The sequence below is a fragment of the Tachysurus vachellii genome, chromosome 22 (genome assembly GCF_030014155.1).
Source record: "Tachysurus vachellii isolate PV-2020 chromosome 22, HZAU_Pvac_v1, whole genome shotgun sequence".
NCBI classification, from domain to species: Eukaryota; Metazoa; Chordata; class Actinopteri; order Siluriformes; family Bagridae; genus Tachysurus; species Tachysurus vachellii.
In genome coordinates, this window is record NC_083481.1 from 14,443,546 (window position 1) to 14,464,523 (window position 20,978).

A 20,978-nucleotide genomic window follows, 5' to 3' on the forward strand; every position below is an offset into this window, starting at 1 on the left:
CAGATTTCCACCAAGCAAGCGGGGCAGTTTGTGTCATGGATGGCTTGGACTGTTTCCTGTCTGAACATCAGGGGGACATTCTGGCAGGCTTTGTTTTGTTTTTAGCTTTGTTTTTAGCATGTGCTTTTGTTTTTGGTTTTGTGTATCACGTGTGTTAGCCTCGTCCTATCCTTAATCTCTATCCTTTTGACTCTGGACAGAGGGGAAAATTCTGTTTTGGTTCTTCTAGATCTCAGTGCTGCATTTGATATGGTGGACCACAATATTTTAATCCAGCGTTCGGAATCTTGGGTTGGCCTAAAGGGGAATGTCTTAAAGTGGTTTAAATCATATCTTGCTGATAGATCTTTTTCTGTGTATGTAAAAGATTGTATGTCCCTGACATCCCTGTTACTGTGTGGGGTTCCTCAGGGATTGATTTTAGCTCCTGTTTTATTCTCTTTTATATATGCTACCTCTTGGTTCGATTTTTCGGAAACACAACATGTCTTTTCACTGCTATGCGGATGACGTACAGATCTATTTTTCGGTAAAACAGTCAAACTGTGATTATTTTATTATCTGCTAGCATGTATGCAGGATGTGAAAGACTGGTTGGCAGCAAATTTTTTTAAATTAAATGAGGAGAAAACTGAGGTTATAGTTTTCGGTCCCGATGCCCACTTAGTGTCCGAGCGTCTAAAAGATACCTCCCTGTCAGTTGCCATCTCTCACTTTGACTCAGTTGACATCTCCTACAGACTTTGAGAAAGCGATCTCTGCAGTTGTTTTCTCTAGAATGGACTATTGTAATTCTCTGTATGTTGGGATTGATAAAAAAGCTCTGGCACGCTTGCAAAATATACAAAATGCTACGGCCAGAATGATTGTCAGCCAAGAAAACCGACCATGTTACACCTTTAATGAGATCCTTGAATTGGCTGCCAGTCCAGTATAGAGTACACTACGAGATTATTGTATTGTGGTTGTATGTAACTCTTAAATTAAGTGTTTTATACAACTGTTTGTGAAGCACCTTAGGCAACGTCTGTCCGTTCCTTCCTCTGCACACCTGTCCCTTATGTTTCTATGATTGTCCTCCCTATTTATACCAGTTGTCTTGTGTCTGTTTTTTTTTTTTTTTCTGAGTCCGTGTTTTTGTTCTTGAGTTTTGTGTGTTTTTGTGTGTCAGACCAGTGCCGGGTCGAGCCAGGACCTGGAGGGAAACTGCGGCAAACAGAGTACCAGAGTACACGGTGCGAAAAAAAGAAGTCGGAATCCTGAAAGCGTTTTCATTTTTAGGTTTTGCTGTTTGTCAAATTCTCTGTATTATTTCTTTCCAGACGCTTGTTTTCAGTCACAGACAGCTTCCTTTTCATCTTTTCTCTTGCATGCAGACGGATTCACCCTCCGTCATGCACTTTTACTCTTTTTAAACGCTTCAGCAGTTTTGTGGATGAAAAGAGAAATTACTTGGCTTTGGAAAGAAATTGTCTCCATTCGCATGGTTTATTTTACAGCGCCGCTCTATCTGATTCACTTTCTTCTCACTTAACCTTCGTCTTCCCAAATTTGTCATGCATTGAGAACTTCTTAAATAGAAAAGGCGATGAATTTCAATATTTTAATTTCAATTAAATTTATAGAATTGCACTGTTTGGGTACTGCATACGGCAGTGTGTGGAGAAATTCAGTTAATTTTAGGAGATATTGCTGAGATAAATTTACTGAAAGTGTGCTTTTTATTTTTTTTTAATTAAAAGTACTTTGTAGATATTTGAACAGCATCATGTGGTTGCATTTAGTTTGGCTAGAAACCAGGCAAGTGTGAGATCACGTTGATGTTTACTATCATTTCTCCTGTAATGAATGAGGAGCTTGAAAGCTCATTTTTGTATTTTTTTTGTCATATATTTTTCCAGTTGTTTGTTAGTATAGTACATATATAATACAGTAATATTTCTTAGCCATACCACAGTGCTGCTGAACGCTTGATTCTGATTGGTCAGAAGGTGGCAGATGGCTGAGGCTAGTGAAGGAGTAACGGTTTCTAACATAAACATTAAGAGGAGCTAAAATTCTTACTGGATGTTCCAGGGCTGTAAATGAATGAGGAGGAGGAGTCGGAGGGGGATAATCATTTAAGAAGATAAGGTGATTATTCTTCTATAACAGCAGGCCTCTAACAAAACACCGCTTCGTTTGATCGAACAAAAAATATGCAATGCAATCTTCAGGAAATTGAACCATCATTGATTATTTTCATGCTGTTTACATCTCAAATAATATGTAAAAGTGCTTTCATTAGATTACAGGATTGCTTGTATGAGCAACGGCTAACTAGATTTTTTTTCTTCTTCTTCTTATTTTTTTTTTCAATTTCTTTTTTTTCCCGCTCAGCTCCTGTTTGTGGGTGGCTTTGTGTTGGAGTTTATTCGGCATTAACCGAGAGACCCCCGAAAAATCTTTTTTGAGGTAAAAAAATCACTAGCTGAACCGTCTACATCTGCCCAGTCGGCGTCTTCGCATTTTTCTTGCGGATTTTAAAATGCTTTTAAATCCGACACATTCGTCTCCAGCTCGGTTCCTTTGAACGTCGTCTCCTGCAGGTATAAAGACATTGGAGCAGCGGGTGGGGCAAATGAATGATTTAAAGCACGAGTAGGGAACGTTTCCCAGTGAAAAGTTCATACCACATCAGTGAAACAAATTATTCTCCTTGGTGGGGAAGAAATGTGGAAATATCATGCCTGACTTCTACTTAAGTGTAATTATCTCAGGATGAAGATATGTACTACTTTTCAGAACTATGTGTATTGTGCTGTCTGTTTTTACAGACCTAAATAATCTTTTTTTTAAGTAATATTCAGCAGCTGTTTTAGCTAACCTTGTGAAATGCACACTAACTTTGACTAAATACATGACAAACATCGCATTTTCTTGATAAGCGTTTAAAATCTTTCTCTTTTGCTTTCTTAATGATTGGGATGCAGCCTCTTGACCTTTCACATCCTCGGCAAACACAATTATTCTCCAGTTGTTTAATCACATCAGTGCTCATGAAAACATCTCGTAGTTTTAAATGTTTTGGGTTTTTTTTTTATTATTTTTTTTTTTATAAAATTTACAATCCCTACCTTTTTATTTACAGCCAACTTCATATACAAACATGAAGCTTGTTGCAGCTCTTAAACGGTTATTAATGATTTTTTTAATGTCTGTAAAGTCTGGTTTTTTTTTGTTTGTTTTTTTCTCAGGATGTTGGAAGTGAAGTTAATAATTTCTGGCGATTCTGGTAACTGTGAGTGTTTTATCAGCACCCTACGGAACCTGTTTGTCTGGCAGCCAGCTGGTAATGAAAACCCAATAGCTCAGATATGGAATCTGCTCGTCCCAGGTGCCCGGGGTAGTGATTTGTCCACCCCTGTGTTGATTCATTACAAAAGCTACAGGATCAGAGCAAATCATGCTGATGTGTCCTCAACTATCAATACCTCTATCTTTGTTTTTTTTTTTTTTTTCTTTTCATCTGGATTTCTTAAACACGAGTAAAAAAGCACGAGTAAAAAAATAGGAAAAGTTAAATTCCTAGAAGATTTAACAAGAAAAGGCAAGAAAGAAAGGTATGAAGACCAAACCCACTGCGAGACCATACTTGTAAGAACTGCAGCAGGATAACTGTCAGTTGGTAGCATTTTTATTTCTTTATTTGTTTGTTTTATTACTACTATTATTATTATTATTATTATTGTATATTTATTCCATTTAGTAATGCTAGCGTCCTTCAGTTTGTCCCTCTGTTCTCCACCGGTGCCTCTCTTTCAGCTCTCTAGCTCCGCAGGTCATTGGGATTCTTCTAATTTCATCAGTCACTCTAAAAACCCTTAAACATAGCAAATATTTGTTTTACATCTCATATAAATGAAGTATCTTAACCAGGTTTCTGTCATGGATTTCAGTAAGCTCAAACAACCTGCATATAGAACATTTATAGTATATGTTTTTAACCCATGCTGACAAGATTAGCTATGATCCTTGGATTTCCCCAAATAAACGTCACAGGAAATCGTTTTAAAAGTGTTGGTTCATGAATTTGGCTTGAATAAAGAGTCTCTTCCATGTAAGCTTACTGAAATGTTGAAATAAGGAATACATAAAAATGAAAAACTGAAAAGAATCTGTAAATTGAGAGGAAATTTATTTGGGGTTATGTTTCAAGATCCAAAAACGATTTGATTCTCGACACATTTTGTCGTTTGTAGGTGTTCCAGCGAGTAAGCGTGATGTTTTCTGTGCTGTACGAGTGGAGATATCTTCCTCCAGCTTGAAACGGAAGGCACTCGTTTGTACGCTCGACTGCCTAAAAGAAGGTCTGTCACGCAGATCGTAGAGGTGATGGATATCATCGCAGTTCATTTACAGTGTGCATTAGCCAAACGTCCCGTTCAGCCTTAAACAGCTCAACACACCGAACTTGAACTGTCGATTCAGTGCGGTTCACACAGGCTACGTTTTAGTTTTCTTCAAGCATTGGATTCAACTTTGGATCACAGGCCACAGTTTGGTGTGTGTGTGTGTGTGTGTGTGTGTGTGTGTGTGTGTGTGTGTGTGTGTGTGTGTTGTGAAGACTAAACAAAATCCTGAACTTGGATTCCAGCCTCCAGCTCTGTTGCTCTGCTGCTCTTGTGTTTTTTTGCCTCTGTTGAAGCAAATTCCTTTTTGTGTTCCACGCTGTTCTTTTTCTCGTTTCATCGTGACCAGCTTTGGCCTCAGAAAGAGAGAGGAACGAGAGAGAGGTGGAGTGGGTCTCTCAGAGCTCAAAGCTCTAACACTCGTTTCAAAGCCTCTAGTTCTCTCATTTTATCAAGTGAATCATAGGTAGATTCACACTTTTTGCCAGAGTCTATGAAAACAAGGCTAAGTCATACTATGTAATAAATATGTAAACAGGGTTAGTAATAACAATTGGAATAACAGCAATATAATAAATATGTAACTACTGTGGGAAAATTGGAAGGGCAACAACACAAATAAGGATCACTGTGAAATTTCATGACCTTTGTTTCGTCTTTGTAATAAACGTGTTATCAGTAAACAAAGATTTTTTTTTTAATTTCTATAATCTTATTATGTAACTTTGTAATACTCATATATATTATGTTCGGAATAAACAGAACATCAACCGACAGGAAGATTCTTTCGTTTTTTTTTATGACCGGAGGTTGCCATTGTATTGAATATGTAAATACGTAGTTAATAACACATATAAAATCAACCAGGAAAACTCTGTGTAGTTTTAGGTCTGTGACTGGCTTTGTAATAAATCTCTACATAAGTTAGTAATAACAACATGAACAGAACAGCTGAGTAGATGAACCATATCAGAATAGTAAAACCGTAACTAACTCGTAATAGAAATGCCTATGTTATAAAACCTTTGTAATGCAAATTACATATGGAATAATGGCCAAAATAGTAACAACCACAATAAAATTTGCATTACAACCTTGGTTCTTGTGATAAATATGAAGCTATTCTGGTTTTAATAACCGGTAGCAACAAATGGATGGATTCTGGGAAATGTCATGATGGAAAGACACGAAGAGCAACAGCTCTATTGCTCTGTAATAAAGATCTATTTACATTATTCATCTTAACTGAAAGATGGTGATCGCTCTCTGGTGGATTTATACGTACAGTTGCTAAGTAGAAACTACAGGTAACTGTATTTAATTATTTATTCAGGATACCGTAAGTTTTGAGCTGATAGGGATCAGTGTGTTTGAAGTAAAGTTATACATACCTGTATGTTCACCTCTTCTATTTTCAAGGACATATAATTTTATGCGTCTGTCTTTTAAAATTCCCTCTCTCCCTCTGTCCTTATTCACTTCATCCGATTCAGACCGTTTCTCAACGCCCTTGTCATGGTCGATTCCCCACTTCATCTGAGAGCAGAAGACTAGCTCATAAATTCCCTCAGTTCTTACTTCATTTTTTTTTTCTGTGTCTAGCCTCAGCATCTCACATAGCTTCACCTAAACCCAAATTGCCCCAGCCATCAACTTTCCTCTGGTGCTGGGTTTCTTATCAGATCTCCAGTAAAGCATCACGATCAAACTTCTGCTTGTCAACTTGAGGAAAGCTGAAAATGATGAAGATGGATGGTATGTGTCTGTTAGTCTGTTACCTACAGACAGAGTGGGCAGCTTTTTGCTTTCTCTCTCTCTCTCTCTCTCTCTCTCTCTCTCTCTCTCTCTCTCTCTCTCTCTCTCTTTTTTTTTTTGTTTTTCTTTTCCTTAAGACTTCATGGCAGGTTGCTATTAAATGTTATTTATAAAAGATTATTTGGGGTAACGGACAGAGTCTGTCACGATATAACAGAAGCGAGAAAGATTGACTTTGATGAAGATGAAAAATGGCTAAAGGTGGAGACAAATACACAGAAGCAGGGAGATTTGGATGGAACAAAGGAAAAAAGGTAAAAATAAATAAATAAATAAAAGATCTGATTTGTACATGAATATTCACTGATTTGAACACAGTAATGAATTCAGCGGCTTTGACATGACACAAGCTCCTGCTCACTGAACTCTTACTTTCATATCATATGCATATGACACGGCCAAAATGAACACATTTTAGGTGCCAGTGTCTAAGGCAAATATATTTTTGAAAAATGTTTTTTTTTCAGTATGTTCAAAATGTTATCAAAGCTGAGTGGCACAAAAGAAACACTGTCCGGAGACCAAAGGTCTTCGGGTGGGCGGGATGGATTCTGTCACTTCGCTGTCAATCACAGTACCACTAGCCAATTGTAGGTGTCTGTGAGCTGTTTTAATTCAAATTTCAATTCAGTTTTATTTGTGTAGCACTTTTAACAATGGACATTGTCTCAACGCAGCTTTACAGAACATAAGAAACATGTTTAATATTATATGAAGATTAATTTAATACCAAAGTTCGAGATTAATATTAGACTTATATTTAAATGTGTTTGTATTTATACCTAATGAACAAGCCTGAGTGACCGAGGCGACTGTGGTGAGGGAAAAATTCCCTTAGAAGAAAGAGGAAGAAACCTTGAGAGGAACCAGACTCAAAAGTGAACCTCATCCTCATTTGGGTGACACTGGAGGGTGTGATTATAAATATAAAGTCTGACAACTGTGTACTGATGAGGAGGTCGTTGTCCTCAAAGACCACATAGAGTTGCCAACTCCTCTTAGAATGTCTGAATGCTTCATGAAGTCCAAATGGAGCTGGTACATCTTCAGATGCCTCAGGATCCTCACAGGGTTGGCTTCATCTCAATGAAGGTCCAAAATCTGTGCAAAAGTGTGCAAAGTTTCCTGAACAAATAAATGTAAGGCATTTTCATATAAACAGAATGTTAAATCCTGACTGCCAAAAGGAAAACATCAACAAAAAATATATTTGAGGACATTCACGCATCTTTCGAACATTCAGGTCGGTGATTTATTGTGAATACTGCAGGCAAATCTACTAAAGAATAAAAATACACATCTTCATTTGCACTGCAAGTACATGTCTTTTTATTTTAGTTGTTTTTTCTGAGAAGTGATAACAGGAATCAAGTGTCACACCACACTACACCACCACACCACACTACACCACCACACCACACTACACCACCACACCACACCACACCACACTACACCACCAAACCACACTACACCATACGTCTCTACACTACACCACACCACAGAACACCACACCATACCACACCACACTACACTACTCTGCACTACACCACACCACACTACACCACACCACACTACACCATACGTCTCTACACTACACCACACCACAGAACACCACACCATACCACACCACACTACACTATACCACACCACAGCACACTACACTATACCAAACCACACCACATTACACCACACTACACAACTCTGCACTACACCACACCACACTACACCATACTTCTCTACACTACACCACACCACAGAACACCACACCATACCACACCACACTACACTACTCTGCACTACACCACACCACACTACACCATACGTCTCTACACTACACCACACCACAGAACACCACACCACACCACACTACTCTACACACCACGCCACAGCACACTACACCATACGTCTCTACACTACACCACACCACAGAACACCACACCATACCACACCACACTACACTACTCTGCACTACACCACACTACACCATACGTCTCTACACTACACCACACCACAGAACACCACACCATACCACACCACACTACACTATACCACACCACAGCACACTACACTATACCAAACCACACCACATTACACCACACTACACAACTCTGCACTACACCACACCACACTACACCATACTTCTCTACACTACACCACACTACTCTACACACCACACCACAGCACACTACACTATACCAAACCACACCACATTACACTACACCACACTACTACACTACTCTGCACTACACCACACCACACTACACCATACGTCTCTACACTACACCACACCATAGCACACTACACTATACTGTACCAAACCAAACCACACCACATTACACCACACTACTCTACACCACAGAACACAATACCACACCACACTACTCTACACCACACCATACCAAAACCACACTACACCACACCTCACCACACCACAGAACACCACACCACATCATACCACACTACTCTACACACCATACCACACCACAGCGCACTACACTATACCAAACCACACCACATTACACCACACCACACCAAAGCCACCACACTAAACACACCACCCCATATTTTCCTAAAAACAACACATTGGATGTAGGAAAGAAACAGAATGGGAAAGACAGAAGGAATGATGACAGAAGCTGCATTGATGGACAAAAACAGGAAATTGTGAAGAAAAGCCAGAGAGCTTTTGAAGCAGAACAGAAGATCTCACACCACACCACACTACACCAAATCACACCACACCACACTACACTACACCACCCCACACCAGTTTACACTACACCACATCACACCTGTCCTCACTGCACATCACACCACACCACACCACACTACACCAGTCCACACTACACCACAATACACTACACCACACCACACCAGTTCACACTACACCACATCACACCTGTCCTCACTGCACATCACACCACACCACACCACACCACACCAGTCCACACTACACCACAATACACTACACCATACCACACCAGTTCACACTACACCACATCACACCTGTCCTCACTGCACATCACACCACACCACACCACACCAGTCCACACTACACCACAATACACTACACCATACCACACCAGTTCACACTACACCACATCACACCTGTCCTCACTGCACATCACATCACACCACACCACACCACACCACACCAGTCCACACTACTCTACACTAAACCACACCAGTCCATACCACACCGCACCACACCATACAACATCACGACTCTACACTACACCACACCAGTCCACACTGCACTACAAAACACCACCACACTACACCACACTAAACAGACCACCCCATCTTTTCCTAAAAACAACACATTGGATGTAGGAAAGAAGCAGAATGAGAGAGACAGTAGGAATTATGACAGAAGCTGTATTGATGGACAGAAACAGGAAATTGTGTAGAAAAGCCATAGAGAAAGCAGGGAAGATGGACAGAAGATCTCCTCCTTACAGACACAGATAAACATTTCAGTGTGTTCCACAGGGGCCACAATGTCTGCCACAGGCTTTAGAATATTAACTGCTCTGGGTTTGTAGTCTCTCTCTCTCTTTCTCACATGGCAAAAGTGATTGAACACCCCCTGAACCAGTGTTCGCTCTTGCAGGCAGGTAGTGAGGGATGATCTGATGATGTGTGAGGAAAGAGGATTCTGTCACTTTTGCTCAGACTCACAGCGCTGTCTGTCATTCGTCCGATAATCCCTATCTCTTCTCCGTCACTGATCTTTTGTCTTGTGTATGTGTGTATGTGGAATTAGAGCTGGACAGATTTATGGACTGTGTTTAGAGATGGAAAGATAGGACAAATGCTCTTTCTTTGCCTCACGCTTCATTTTTCTTCTATCTGCTTTCCAATCCATCTATTTCACTGCACGGGTTATTGCTTTGGCTTTCTCTATATTTTTAGTTTCTATATGTGTCTGTAGATTACATGTGTAAATATGGGTTTCTGTGAGCACATATCGTATGATTGTGTGTGTGTTTTTGTGTGTGTGTGTGTGTGTGTGTGTGTGTGTGTGCTGACCAAAGCCTGAAAGCATTTTTTTAATTAAGTGTCTGTGTGTGATGAGTGAGTGTGACTCAATTATTGGCACTCTTTATAGAAAGGCTTCTAAAGATTCAACGGTTCTTCTCAAACAATCAGAAAAAAGAAAAAAAATCCTAGATCAACATCCTTTAAATTGGCAATAAATTGCTCTCAGTCCCCAGGAGCTGGTCAGGACCACAGTTAAAATACCATTATGCATTATAAAAAATATATATATGGGAAATAGATTTCATATTGTGGAACAGACGGAGGTTTTCTCCCCACACATAGTGAGAAAGAAGAAAGCCATCTAAACCATGTAGTGTTTATATTTCACCAGTTGTCATGGAATTGAACTTTGGAGAATTGTAGACATTGAAAACAACTGAAACTCAGGTTCACTGAGGCTTTTGGGGATGAAAAAATCAGATTATAGAATTCTGTGAAATATCCACCAACAGTATATCAGTAACTCATCACCCCAACATGCAGAAGTCAACTGGAAATTACTTGCTGTAGATGCTTTATGCTTATTAGCCACAAATAACATATTTCTAAGCATATTACTGCCAGTGGTGATGATCCTGGTCATCATTTTCATTTCCATTCTGCTCACCAAGCTTTGTTCAAAAAAAAAAAAAAAAAACGCTAAACCTCATTAATTACTGAAGAACCCATGTCCCAGTGGCCACAATTAAAAACTGTACACAGTAAGATCAAAATCGTTACATATTGCATTCAGGACACTTTAACAAAGGAGGCACGTCGTGTCTTTCTTAGCCTTGCAAAAATTTGTGCTTGCTTTGGGAAAAAAAAACACACAAGCCATATGGTCAAACATCTACATTATCCTAATGTGAAATTCAGCATGTGTGGTCAGCGATACAGCGGTGTCAAGCTGGTCGATTTTGTGCTGCGTGAGTCTGTAAAAGTGCACGGAAGTGAGAATATTTTTGAATGTGGAAGCATTTGATGAATCTTACTGTTTATTTCCATATTGCAGAACGATCTTTACAAAAGAAACTAAACTCCTAAGTCATTTCGTTACAGTCATTGAGGGCGAAGGTGTTGAAAATGAACACCTCAGTGTCCATGTGTCAGAAGTTTGTTTTGGCTTCTAAGTTCCCAAAGAAGGACACACATGATATATACGATTTTGTTCTTCCACCTTTGTGGCAGGAGATTGGGGAAGAATCGCCTATAGGTGTGATGCTCAGGCGTCCGTATATGGACAGTCATTTTGTTTTGCTGGGATGTCTGTGGCTAATTCAGACCCATGATACTGCTGTGTCTATTCTGGATGTTTCTGGTTTCTACCTAGTTGTCCTCTCTTTCTCTCTCTCTCTTCCTCTCTCTTTCTTTTGAAAGTCCAGCTGGGAAAATCACAGACTCTGTGGCTGATTCTGCGCTTGATGGAGATCATTTAGACTCCAGCTCAGCTGTGGGAAATTGAATTACCTTTACAATCTGTTCATGCACTGTAGTGTGTGTAGCGTGCATAAGGAGTGTGTGTGTGTGTGTGTGTGCGTGTAAAACAGCAAAGATTGTGCCGTCCTATTCCCACTTTTTGGAGTGTGGGTATGTACCAAAATTGTAGAAATTGCTATGATTGCACTTCCCCATTGCCCCTGCCTGCAGTGTGAAATCTTTTCCTGTACGCGCCGTAGTGCCGAGGTGCTCGAGCAGAACCGTGTTAAACTTAGCTCAGTCACACTCAGTTACAGGTCCCTGACAGCACTCTATGATCCCAAAGAAAAGTCCAGAGGGAAACACACACACACACACCTCTAGAGTTCTCTTCACATTCTGCTGAATTAAAGCAGATTTTAAAAAACAGATACCAGCAGATATTAAAGGATTATTAGAGCCATGACGGGACACAAAGTAGAACATAGTGTTAAAAATGGCCTGCGTTAAGGGTGAAGGGTTGATTTTTTAGCATATTTTTTAGCATATCTTCATTTTATTTCTCAAATCCTCAATTTGAGAAATAATTTCTGATCAACTTAATTTCTGATCAAGCAGCAGCCAAATATCCGCAGCAGAACGTAGCTAATAAATAGCTTACTGTGTTTACTGCTAGCAATTACAGACAAAAACAAAGTCATTTTTCAGGCGGAAATATTTGCTAAGAAACGCTACGGCTTATTCCATCCCTCTTTACTTCTTCTTCGCCTCTTAATGGAAGGCTTCATGAACTCGCAGTACATAATAAAGCAAATAACATGCTTGTTGTTTTCACCTGCATTAGTAATAATTAGTGCAAACAAAGAGCGATGAAATAATAAAGCCTGTCTTTTTTTATTTTTTTATTTTTATAATCAACACGACTAATTAAGCCTTGAACGACACAAGGGTGAAACTTTCTCTGAAAATTCTCATAAGCACTATTAATGCACAATACCACACAGACAGGAATCATTGTTCCACACCGTGCATAAGAGATTTTCTCTGCCATGTTTGTTATATTTTTGTTTTCTATTTGTTTTCAGTCATACACACCTTCTGTAGCTTGTAGACTGATGCTATTTCTCACCTTCCCATCAGAACATAGTTCTAATTAACGATACATGATTTATTAAGGCACTTAATAAGATCATCTGTATACTGTAGGTTTAAGAGCAAGTGTTTTATCAGAAACACTACTGAGCAGATGAGAAATCAGCACAGTAGCTATGTTGGAGTAATGTACAACAGTGAAGAATGCTCAAGTCTGATTGGTCAGAAGGTGTGGATTGCACGAGGAATATCACATGACAGGTCTTGTGTTTATACATGAATAATCGTTATGGATCATTCACACATGTTCCTGCTGTGGAAGGCTTAAGAGTCAAGTCAGAGCTTACTTACAGTGTAACAGTCTTTCTCTCTCTCTCTCTGTCTCTGTCTCTGTCTCTCTCTCTGTCTCTCTGTCTCTGTCTCTCTCTCTCTCTGTCTCTCTCTCTCTCTCTCTCTCTCTCTCTCTCTCTCTCTCTCTCTCTCTCTTTCTCTCTCTCTGCAGTTTAGTATTAGCTGTAGATTATATGACATGGGGACACCTTCGGCGGTTGGGGGTAATATTTCCTGTCCCTGCCCGAGTTTGTATTTTCTCCCTGTGTTTTTTCCTCCCAAGTCTGATTGCCATCTCTTCATTGTATAGTGTGTGAACGGGTGTGTGTCTGGGCACCCCTTAAGTCTCCTGGTATAGACTCTCAGTTCCCTGTGTAGGATCAGCAGTACAGCAAACGGAGGGATAGATGGATTATATGACTGATTCAGCTTTCTGGGTACGAGCTGTTACAAGCACTAACTATTCATTATTACTCATTACTTAATCAAGGAACCTTAAACTGTCTAAAGAATGCTTTAGATATTAAGAGCGTAGCTATAGGACGACGTTAAGGCATGGAGGATGTCAAGAAGCAGCTTTAACATCAAGCAGAAAACTTACAGTGTCTCGTCTGTAAATAAGCTCCTACTGATTAAACTGATCTGATTCCGCTCTCCATGCCTAAAAGTAGAGAGAGAAAAACAGCTCTGAAATAATCAGGAATGCAGAGTGAAGAATTGTATTTCACAATACACACACACACGCACACATACACACGCGCACACACATACACACACAATTGAGCAGCAATCTGTCTTCCTGTGCTGCGTCTCCTCAAAATAGTCACCATAAATTCAAAGTGATGGCTTAGAAAAACATTTTTAAGAGTAACAAAATAAGTAAAAGTATTGTTTTAAGTTGCTAGGTTTCATGAAAAAAAAAAAGAAAGAATAGAAGATGAGTATCATCATGTGTGTACATCACTGAGGGAAATGGAGTGTAATCAGTATTGAACTTTAAATCAAATCCAAAGAATTTTGAAAGCATTTGGATTAACCAGCATAAAAATGATGTGTGGATGTGTGTAGTAATACTAAGTAGAACGTACATTTCCTGAAGACAATGTGAATGGTGCTTGCACGTGGCAAATCCCGGAGGCTAGTCGAGACGAGCATGTGACGTCATCTGAATACTCTTGAGGAAGTTTTCCTCATTGTGCTGAGTGTTTTGATATGTCACATGTCCATGTTGTGCTAATTTTTTATTTTCACATGACATCCCGTGACATCACGTGACGTCATCAAAATACACGTGAGAAAGTTCCCCTCATTGTTGTGAGTGTATTGTAATGTCACATGTCCATGTTGTAAAAAGTTTTTTGATTCTGCATATATTGGGGGCGGGACTGCGGCACAACCGGAAGGCCAGTCAGTACACCAATGTAAAAGTTTGTTCAGAGTATCACCCTAAAGGAGCTGGCCGAGTTTGGTGTAGATAGTTCGAAAGCTTGCCGAGTTATAAACCTCCAAATTTTATAATGGGAGTCTGTGGGAAAAAAGGCCAATTTGAGACCCAGTACCGGAAGTACTGGTACTCGGATCGCTTATAAAAGTCATAGCACACATCTCCTCAATGAGGCGGTCGAATTGACACGTCATTCATAGGTCTAGGACAAAAGCTGCGGGACAAGTTACGCGCCGAAGTTTTGTCCAGCACAATAGTAATAATGTTGCTTTGCAAGCAGCATTAATAATTAATAATAATAATAACAAAAGCTTCTTCTTCTTCTTCTTCTTTTTTCTTGTGTAAGATATAAGGGATTTTAAACTTAATTACACTTTTGAAACATGCGTCAGAGATGAAACTGAACATTTCAGGAAGTGATGTCTGTGTTTAGTGGTTAGTCTGAAGTGATGAGTGTGTGGAAATATCTTAGAATACTGATCTCTCTCGCTCTCTCTCGCTCTCTCGCTGTCTCTCTCTCTCGCTCTTTTTCTCCGCGAAGAGAGAAAGAGGTATGGTGGAGGCATGGCGTTAAAGTCATCCCTGCAGAACGCTGCTCTGTTGAGGACTGAGGTATAGCAGTAGCGCAGGCTGTCGGGTACAAAAGCATTTTGTCAGCGTCTATGATAAACAGTGCAGTTGTTTTGTTCTTGAAGGTTGTGAATAAAGTTAATGAGGTTATTGCAAGCGGCATGGTGATTAATGGTTCTTACACGAACGCAATACCTTTGGGGCAACCGGCCAAAAGAGTCATGTTATCGAAATGTTCCTCCATTCACAGATGACGACGTGATTGAAAAAGAATTGGCGAGGCATGGAAAAGTTGTTTCACTAATTAAGACGTTTGCTTAAGGCTGCAAAACAGCACAGCTAAAACATGTCATTTCTTTCAGAAGGCATTTGTATGATTCTAAATAATGAAGGTGAAGAGGTAACTTAGGACTGAGGTTTATGATCAACAATTATGACTACACTATATATGCCACATCTTGCCCGTGCAGGTCCTGATGATGTTACATGAAGTTTCTCAAGATGTTGTTGAAACAGACGGATAAAAAATGAAGAGCAGCAGTATAAGATAAGCATAAAGATAAGGGTACGAAAACTAATCAGGATGAGAGCGTGAATGAAAGTAATGAAGGAGGTAACAAACGGTGATGTCGTGGAAGGAGAAAATCTGACAGAAACTGATATGAGAGATGATGATTATCTCTTTAAAACACCAACTTTCAAGAGAAAAACTAGTGAAGAAAGGCAAGAAAAAACAGGATGTTGGATCTTACTGTATATTTGTAGTGACTCTGCTGATTCAGTGATGAAAAGTGAAAGTGAATCAGTGAGCTCACTTGATTCAGTCTCCCAAAGAAGAGTTGGGTGAAGTGCATTTACTCCTGAGAAAGGACTTTTTTAAAGATCGTGGATTGTTTCTAGATTCAGCAAAAGTATCAATGAAAGAAACGGCTGAGGGGTTTAACAGAGCAGGAGAAATACAGGTTAAAGGAAATTGTCCAAAAGTTGAGATCAAGTATGTTGAATAATGAAAAACGAGTGTTCTTTTTAGTCTTTCTTGCTCAGTGTCTTTCTTTATTCACTTTATGAGTCATTTAAGACTGGGCAGTTTAAACATAAATGGTATAAGAGACTATAGGAAAAGAGAAATGCTCTTTGAATTAATAAGACTAAAGCATACTGATGTCATGCTTATTCAAAAAACACATAGTGACCTGCAGAACAAAAGTGAATGGATGATGGAATAGGGAGGAAAGGTGGTCTTAAGCCATAAGAGCAATAACAGTGGTCGTGGTGGTATAGTGGTGGTATCCGTTGAAATAGAAAATGTAATCGAGGGACATTTGTTGAAAGCACAGGTCAGATTTGAATGTGTACAGTATGCTCCAGTAATGAGTGTTGAGAGAGTTGCGTATGAGACAAATTGGAATAGAACATGAGTTGTTTGATATCTGGAGAGTTTTGAATAAAACACAGAGACAGTATACATGGACACGAACACGAGAACAGTACGTGACAATGGCAAGACTTACAGAGATGGTATTGTTTTAAGAATTGTGTGATTTCACCTGTGAGCTTTCAGATCATGGTTTAGTCAGTTGTAATATTTTTAATGTTAATGTAAAATCAAAAAGTTCGAATTGGCATTTTAACAGTGTTTAAAAAAAATTATTTTAAAATAAAAAAATAAATAATAAAAAACATTATTTAGTTCTTTGCCACACTGGTGGGATTGTGGAAAGGTGGAATGTACACTCTCAATAGTTCTAGAGATGCTTCGCAAATATTAGAAGACCTAGAAAAAGAAATTGCAGAGTTACAAAGTTTATTGGAAACCACAAGAGAGAAAAAAAATGGTTTAAAACTCTTAAAGATAAAAAAGAAGGCTTTGGAGGATTTGTTAGGTTTTAAGGCACAAGGTGCTTTGGTACGCTCACATTTCTAGAGTGTGACGCACATGGATATTTTTTTGGACTTGAAAAGAAGAATGGTTAAAGAAGAGTTATTCATTCTTTGTTATCTGAAGCTGGTAAAGAACTTTCAGAAGCTATACGGAAAATACGGAACCGGGCAGTGGATTATTATTCAGAGCTGTGAATACGTAGAGGTCAGTGAAATAGCCAGAGAGTTTTACAGTACTGTATGTAGGTCTATTTAAAGTTCCAGATAAAAAAAATGTGGAACAGGTAAAACCTTGGATGTTGCCCTAAAGAGTATGGAGTGGTAAAGCTCCAAGGATAGATGGTATTCCTGTGGAGTTTTATAAGACATTCTGGGACGTTTTAGAAGATGATCTGCTAGCAGTACTGTACTTAACAGCAGTGTGACCTGAGGAACACTGCCTATGAGATGCAGGAGAGCAGTCATCACCATTTTACCAAAGAAAGGAGACCTGAGAGACATAAAAGACTGGTGACCCGTGTCACTCTTGTGCTTTGGTTTCTTCTGAAACAATAGCTGTCAGATTAAGAGAAGCGATTGGTCGGGTCATTCATATAGACCAGACATATTGTGTACCCATTAGATCTATTTTTGATAATATTCAATTGAATAGATATATTCTGGATACCTCTGGATCAATGGATTTAAACTGTGGTCTTGTCTCTTCAGACCAAGAAAAAGCTTTTGACCAGGCTGAACATAAATATCTCTGGCAGACGCTAAGAGAGTTTGGTTTCAACCCAGGATTTATTAAAATGATTGAGGTGCTGTATGGAAACATTGAGAGTGTACTTAAATTTAATGGAGGGTTGAGTGCACCTTTAAAAGTTACAAGGGGAATAAGGCAAGGGTGTGCCTCGTCAGGTACAGTATATTATATGCCTTGGCTATTGAACCCGTTACTAAGAGTTAGAAGAATCATTGGTGTGTGGCGTTTACCACAGTCTGAGGTAAAAGTTAAATTGTCAGCTTATGCTGATAACATCATTGTTATGGTTAAAAGAATTGGAGACATGGTAGGCTAGTGGTTAAGGTGTTGGATTACTGATCTTGGCGTCTTGGAGAAAACAAAAGGTTACTTTTGGGTTACTGTCATCAATAATTTGGTGGCCTCAACATTCTGGTACCAGCGGGCCTGTACTGTGCCTCTAAGTGGATCCCTTGCAAAACTACAGACAACTATTTTTTTTGGACTAAGCTTCATTGGGTAAAGCAGAGTGTGGACTAATACATTTTGTTTAATTCAAACAACATTTTGTTTAATTCACTTCATTCAATGTATTTCTATAGCACTTTAAACAATCGACATTGCCTCAAAGCAGCTTTACAGAACATAAAAATCATAATACAAGAAATTTAATATTATACGAAGATTAATTTCATTAAGGGCACGGTGGCTTAGTGGTTAGCACGTGCGCCTCACACCTCCAGGGTTGGGGGTTCGATTCCCGCCTCCGCCTTGAGTGTGTGGAGTTTGCATTTTCTCCCCGTGCCTCGGGGGTTTCCTCCGGGTACTCCGGTTTCCTCCCCCGGTCCAAAGACATGCATGGTAGGTTGATTGGCATCTCTGGAAAATTGTCCATAGTGTGTGATTGTGTGAGTGAATGAGTGTGTGTGTGCCCTGCGATGGGTTGGCACTCCGTCCAGGGTGTGTCCTGCCTTGATGCCCGATGGCACCTGGGATGGGCGCAGGCTCCCCGTGACCCGAGGTAGTTCGGATAAGCGGTAGAAAATGAATGAATAATTTCATTAAATAATTTATATTAGACTTATATTTAAATGTGTTTGTATTTGTCCCTAATGAACAAGCCTAAGGTGACTGTGGTGAGGAAAAACTTCCTTAGATGGAAGATGAAGAAACTTTGAGAGGAACCAGACTCAAAAGTCAACCTCATCCTCATTTGGGTGACACTGGGGGGTGTGATTATAAACATACAGTCCGGCAATTGATGAGGAGGTTGTTGTTGTCCTCAAAGACCACACAGAGAAGGCATCTACTTTTAGATTGTCCGAATACTTCATGAAGCAGAGTCCAACCGGAGCTCGTACATCTCTAGATGCCTCAGGTTCCTCACAGGGTCGGCCTCATCTGAATGAAGGTCCAAAATCTTCATGACACGGAACACACCTGGAGCTGGTACAGTCGCTGGACGCCTCGAGATGGGTAGAAAACGAGAATAAATGTTAAAAGAGAATTAGCATAGTGTAGCATCATTTGCTCACAGTTCATTTAAAGATTTTTAATAGGACCTAAAGATCTCGTTTGGAGAGATGTTGCTTATTTAAAGCCAAGCTGGAGGTTGGGGACTTGAGTCTTCCTTATTTTTAGTGGACTCTTACAAGATTTATCTACATGGACTGACTCCGTTCTATAAAGGAGTTTTTAAGGTGTGGAGTTGATGAGAGGAACTTTAAAATGTAGTAGGAAAATGTTGGAATTGGTAAAATAGAAACTTACTGTTCAAGAAAAGTCTCTCATTTAGAGCTATTGTGAAGGAAGGTTGTCACCAAATAAGAAAGATCCTTTCCAAGAGGTTTATATTACTCCTAACCTTAAAGGTTTTAAGGAGAAGACGTTAGCGTCCTCAAATTTAGAAGACTTAAGGTTTTTTTTTTCAGGCTGACAGGAAAAACAGTATAAATGCTGTATTAAAGTTTTAAATAAGAAGTCTTTAAAAAAAATAGACTGGATACTGCTTGGAGAGACAAACTGGTCTTGAATGATGATGTTAAGCTTGTGTGGAGAGCTTTTTTTTATAAGCCACCATTAGAAAAAAGACTGGGGGATTTGCAGTGTAGAATTCTACACGGCGTGGTTGCTGTCGATGCTTTTGTGAGTGTAATAAATGTAGTAATGTTTACTAGATTGGGTTATTTATTCGATTGATCTAGAATGTTGTTTAGTAAGTTTAATGTACTTTTGATTTTTCAGAGTTTTATTATTGGGTATCAGTACACATGGAAATGTAAAATATAAAAATATAATAAAATATTTTTCATTTTGTTGTAGGTAAAGCAAAAATGGCAATTTACGCAAGCAGGAGAAACAATTTAAAGGATCAGGAGGATGTGAAGTTGTATCGATTTTTAAAAAACGTGATAAAAACGAATGTGGGTTGATTTTATTTTTTATAAGATGAGGAATGACTTAATCTTTTTTTTTATGCAATTAATGCAATATGCTCAGCTGTTGATGATTCTTTATTTTTTTTTTACACTGTATTGTAATGTAAGTGTAGCTATGCTAATTTTTCTTGGGATTTGTACTGAGTTTATGATAACTGTATCATATTCTCTCTCTCTCTCTCTCTCTCTCTCTCTCTCTCTCTCTCTCTCTCTCTCTAAGGTACCCTGCTGCCATCTGCTCATGGTGAGTATTCTTAATGATTTCAACAAATGTGTATGTGTTTGTGTGTTTTGTATGTGTCTGTGTGTGTATATACAGTATGAGTATGTTTTCTATATGTGTGTGTGTGTGTATGTTTTGTGTGTGTATGTCTGTGTGTGTGTATGTTTTGTGTGTGTGTCTGTGTGTGTGTATGTTTTGTATGTGTGTCTGTGTCTGTGTGTGTGTGTATGTTTTATGTTTTGTGTGTGTGTATGTGTGTGTGTGAGTGTATATGTATGTTTTGTATGTGTTTGTGTGTGTTTGTGTGTAATATAATGTGCTACACTGAGACCGGGATGCATTTTGCTTTGTTTGTTGCTGGACATGCATATGATCCTCCTGTAAAGCCCCAGGGCTCCTAGAGGGGAAGAAAAAAAAACAAACACACAACACACACCTGCCCTCACACTGTTGCATGTATTTAGAGAGCAGAGAGAAAAGGAGAGGGGGTGAACATGTGCCACATAGGAAAAGTGTGGAGTGTGAAGAAGGCAGGTCAGTAAAGGGTGTGTGTGAGTGAATATGTGTGTGGATCAGATCAATTATTTTATACCACAAAAAGGGAATAAAAATTTGCCTCAGGGAA

At 39.2% G+C, this 20,978-nt stretch overlaps 1 protein-coding gene across 1 annotated transcript in view; it reads left to right on the forward strand.

Annotated features, from left to right (window-relative positions):
- The window catches only part of cdh4 (cadherin 4, type 1, R-cadherin (retinal)), a 180,311-nt gene that overhangs the window by 61,039 nt on the left and 98,294 nt on the right, over positions 1 to 20,978 (forward strand). The window contains exon 3 of the mRNA XM_060858591.1: positions 20,351 to 20,374. Coding sequence (XP_060714574.1) covers positions 20,351 to 20,374 — 24 coding nt within the window. The remainder of the gene's footprint in view (positions 1 to 20,350; positions 20,375 to 20,978) is intronic.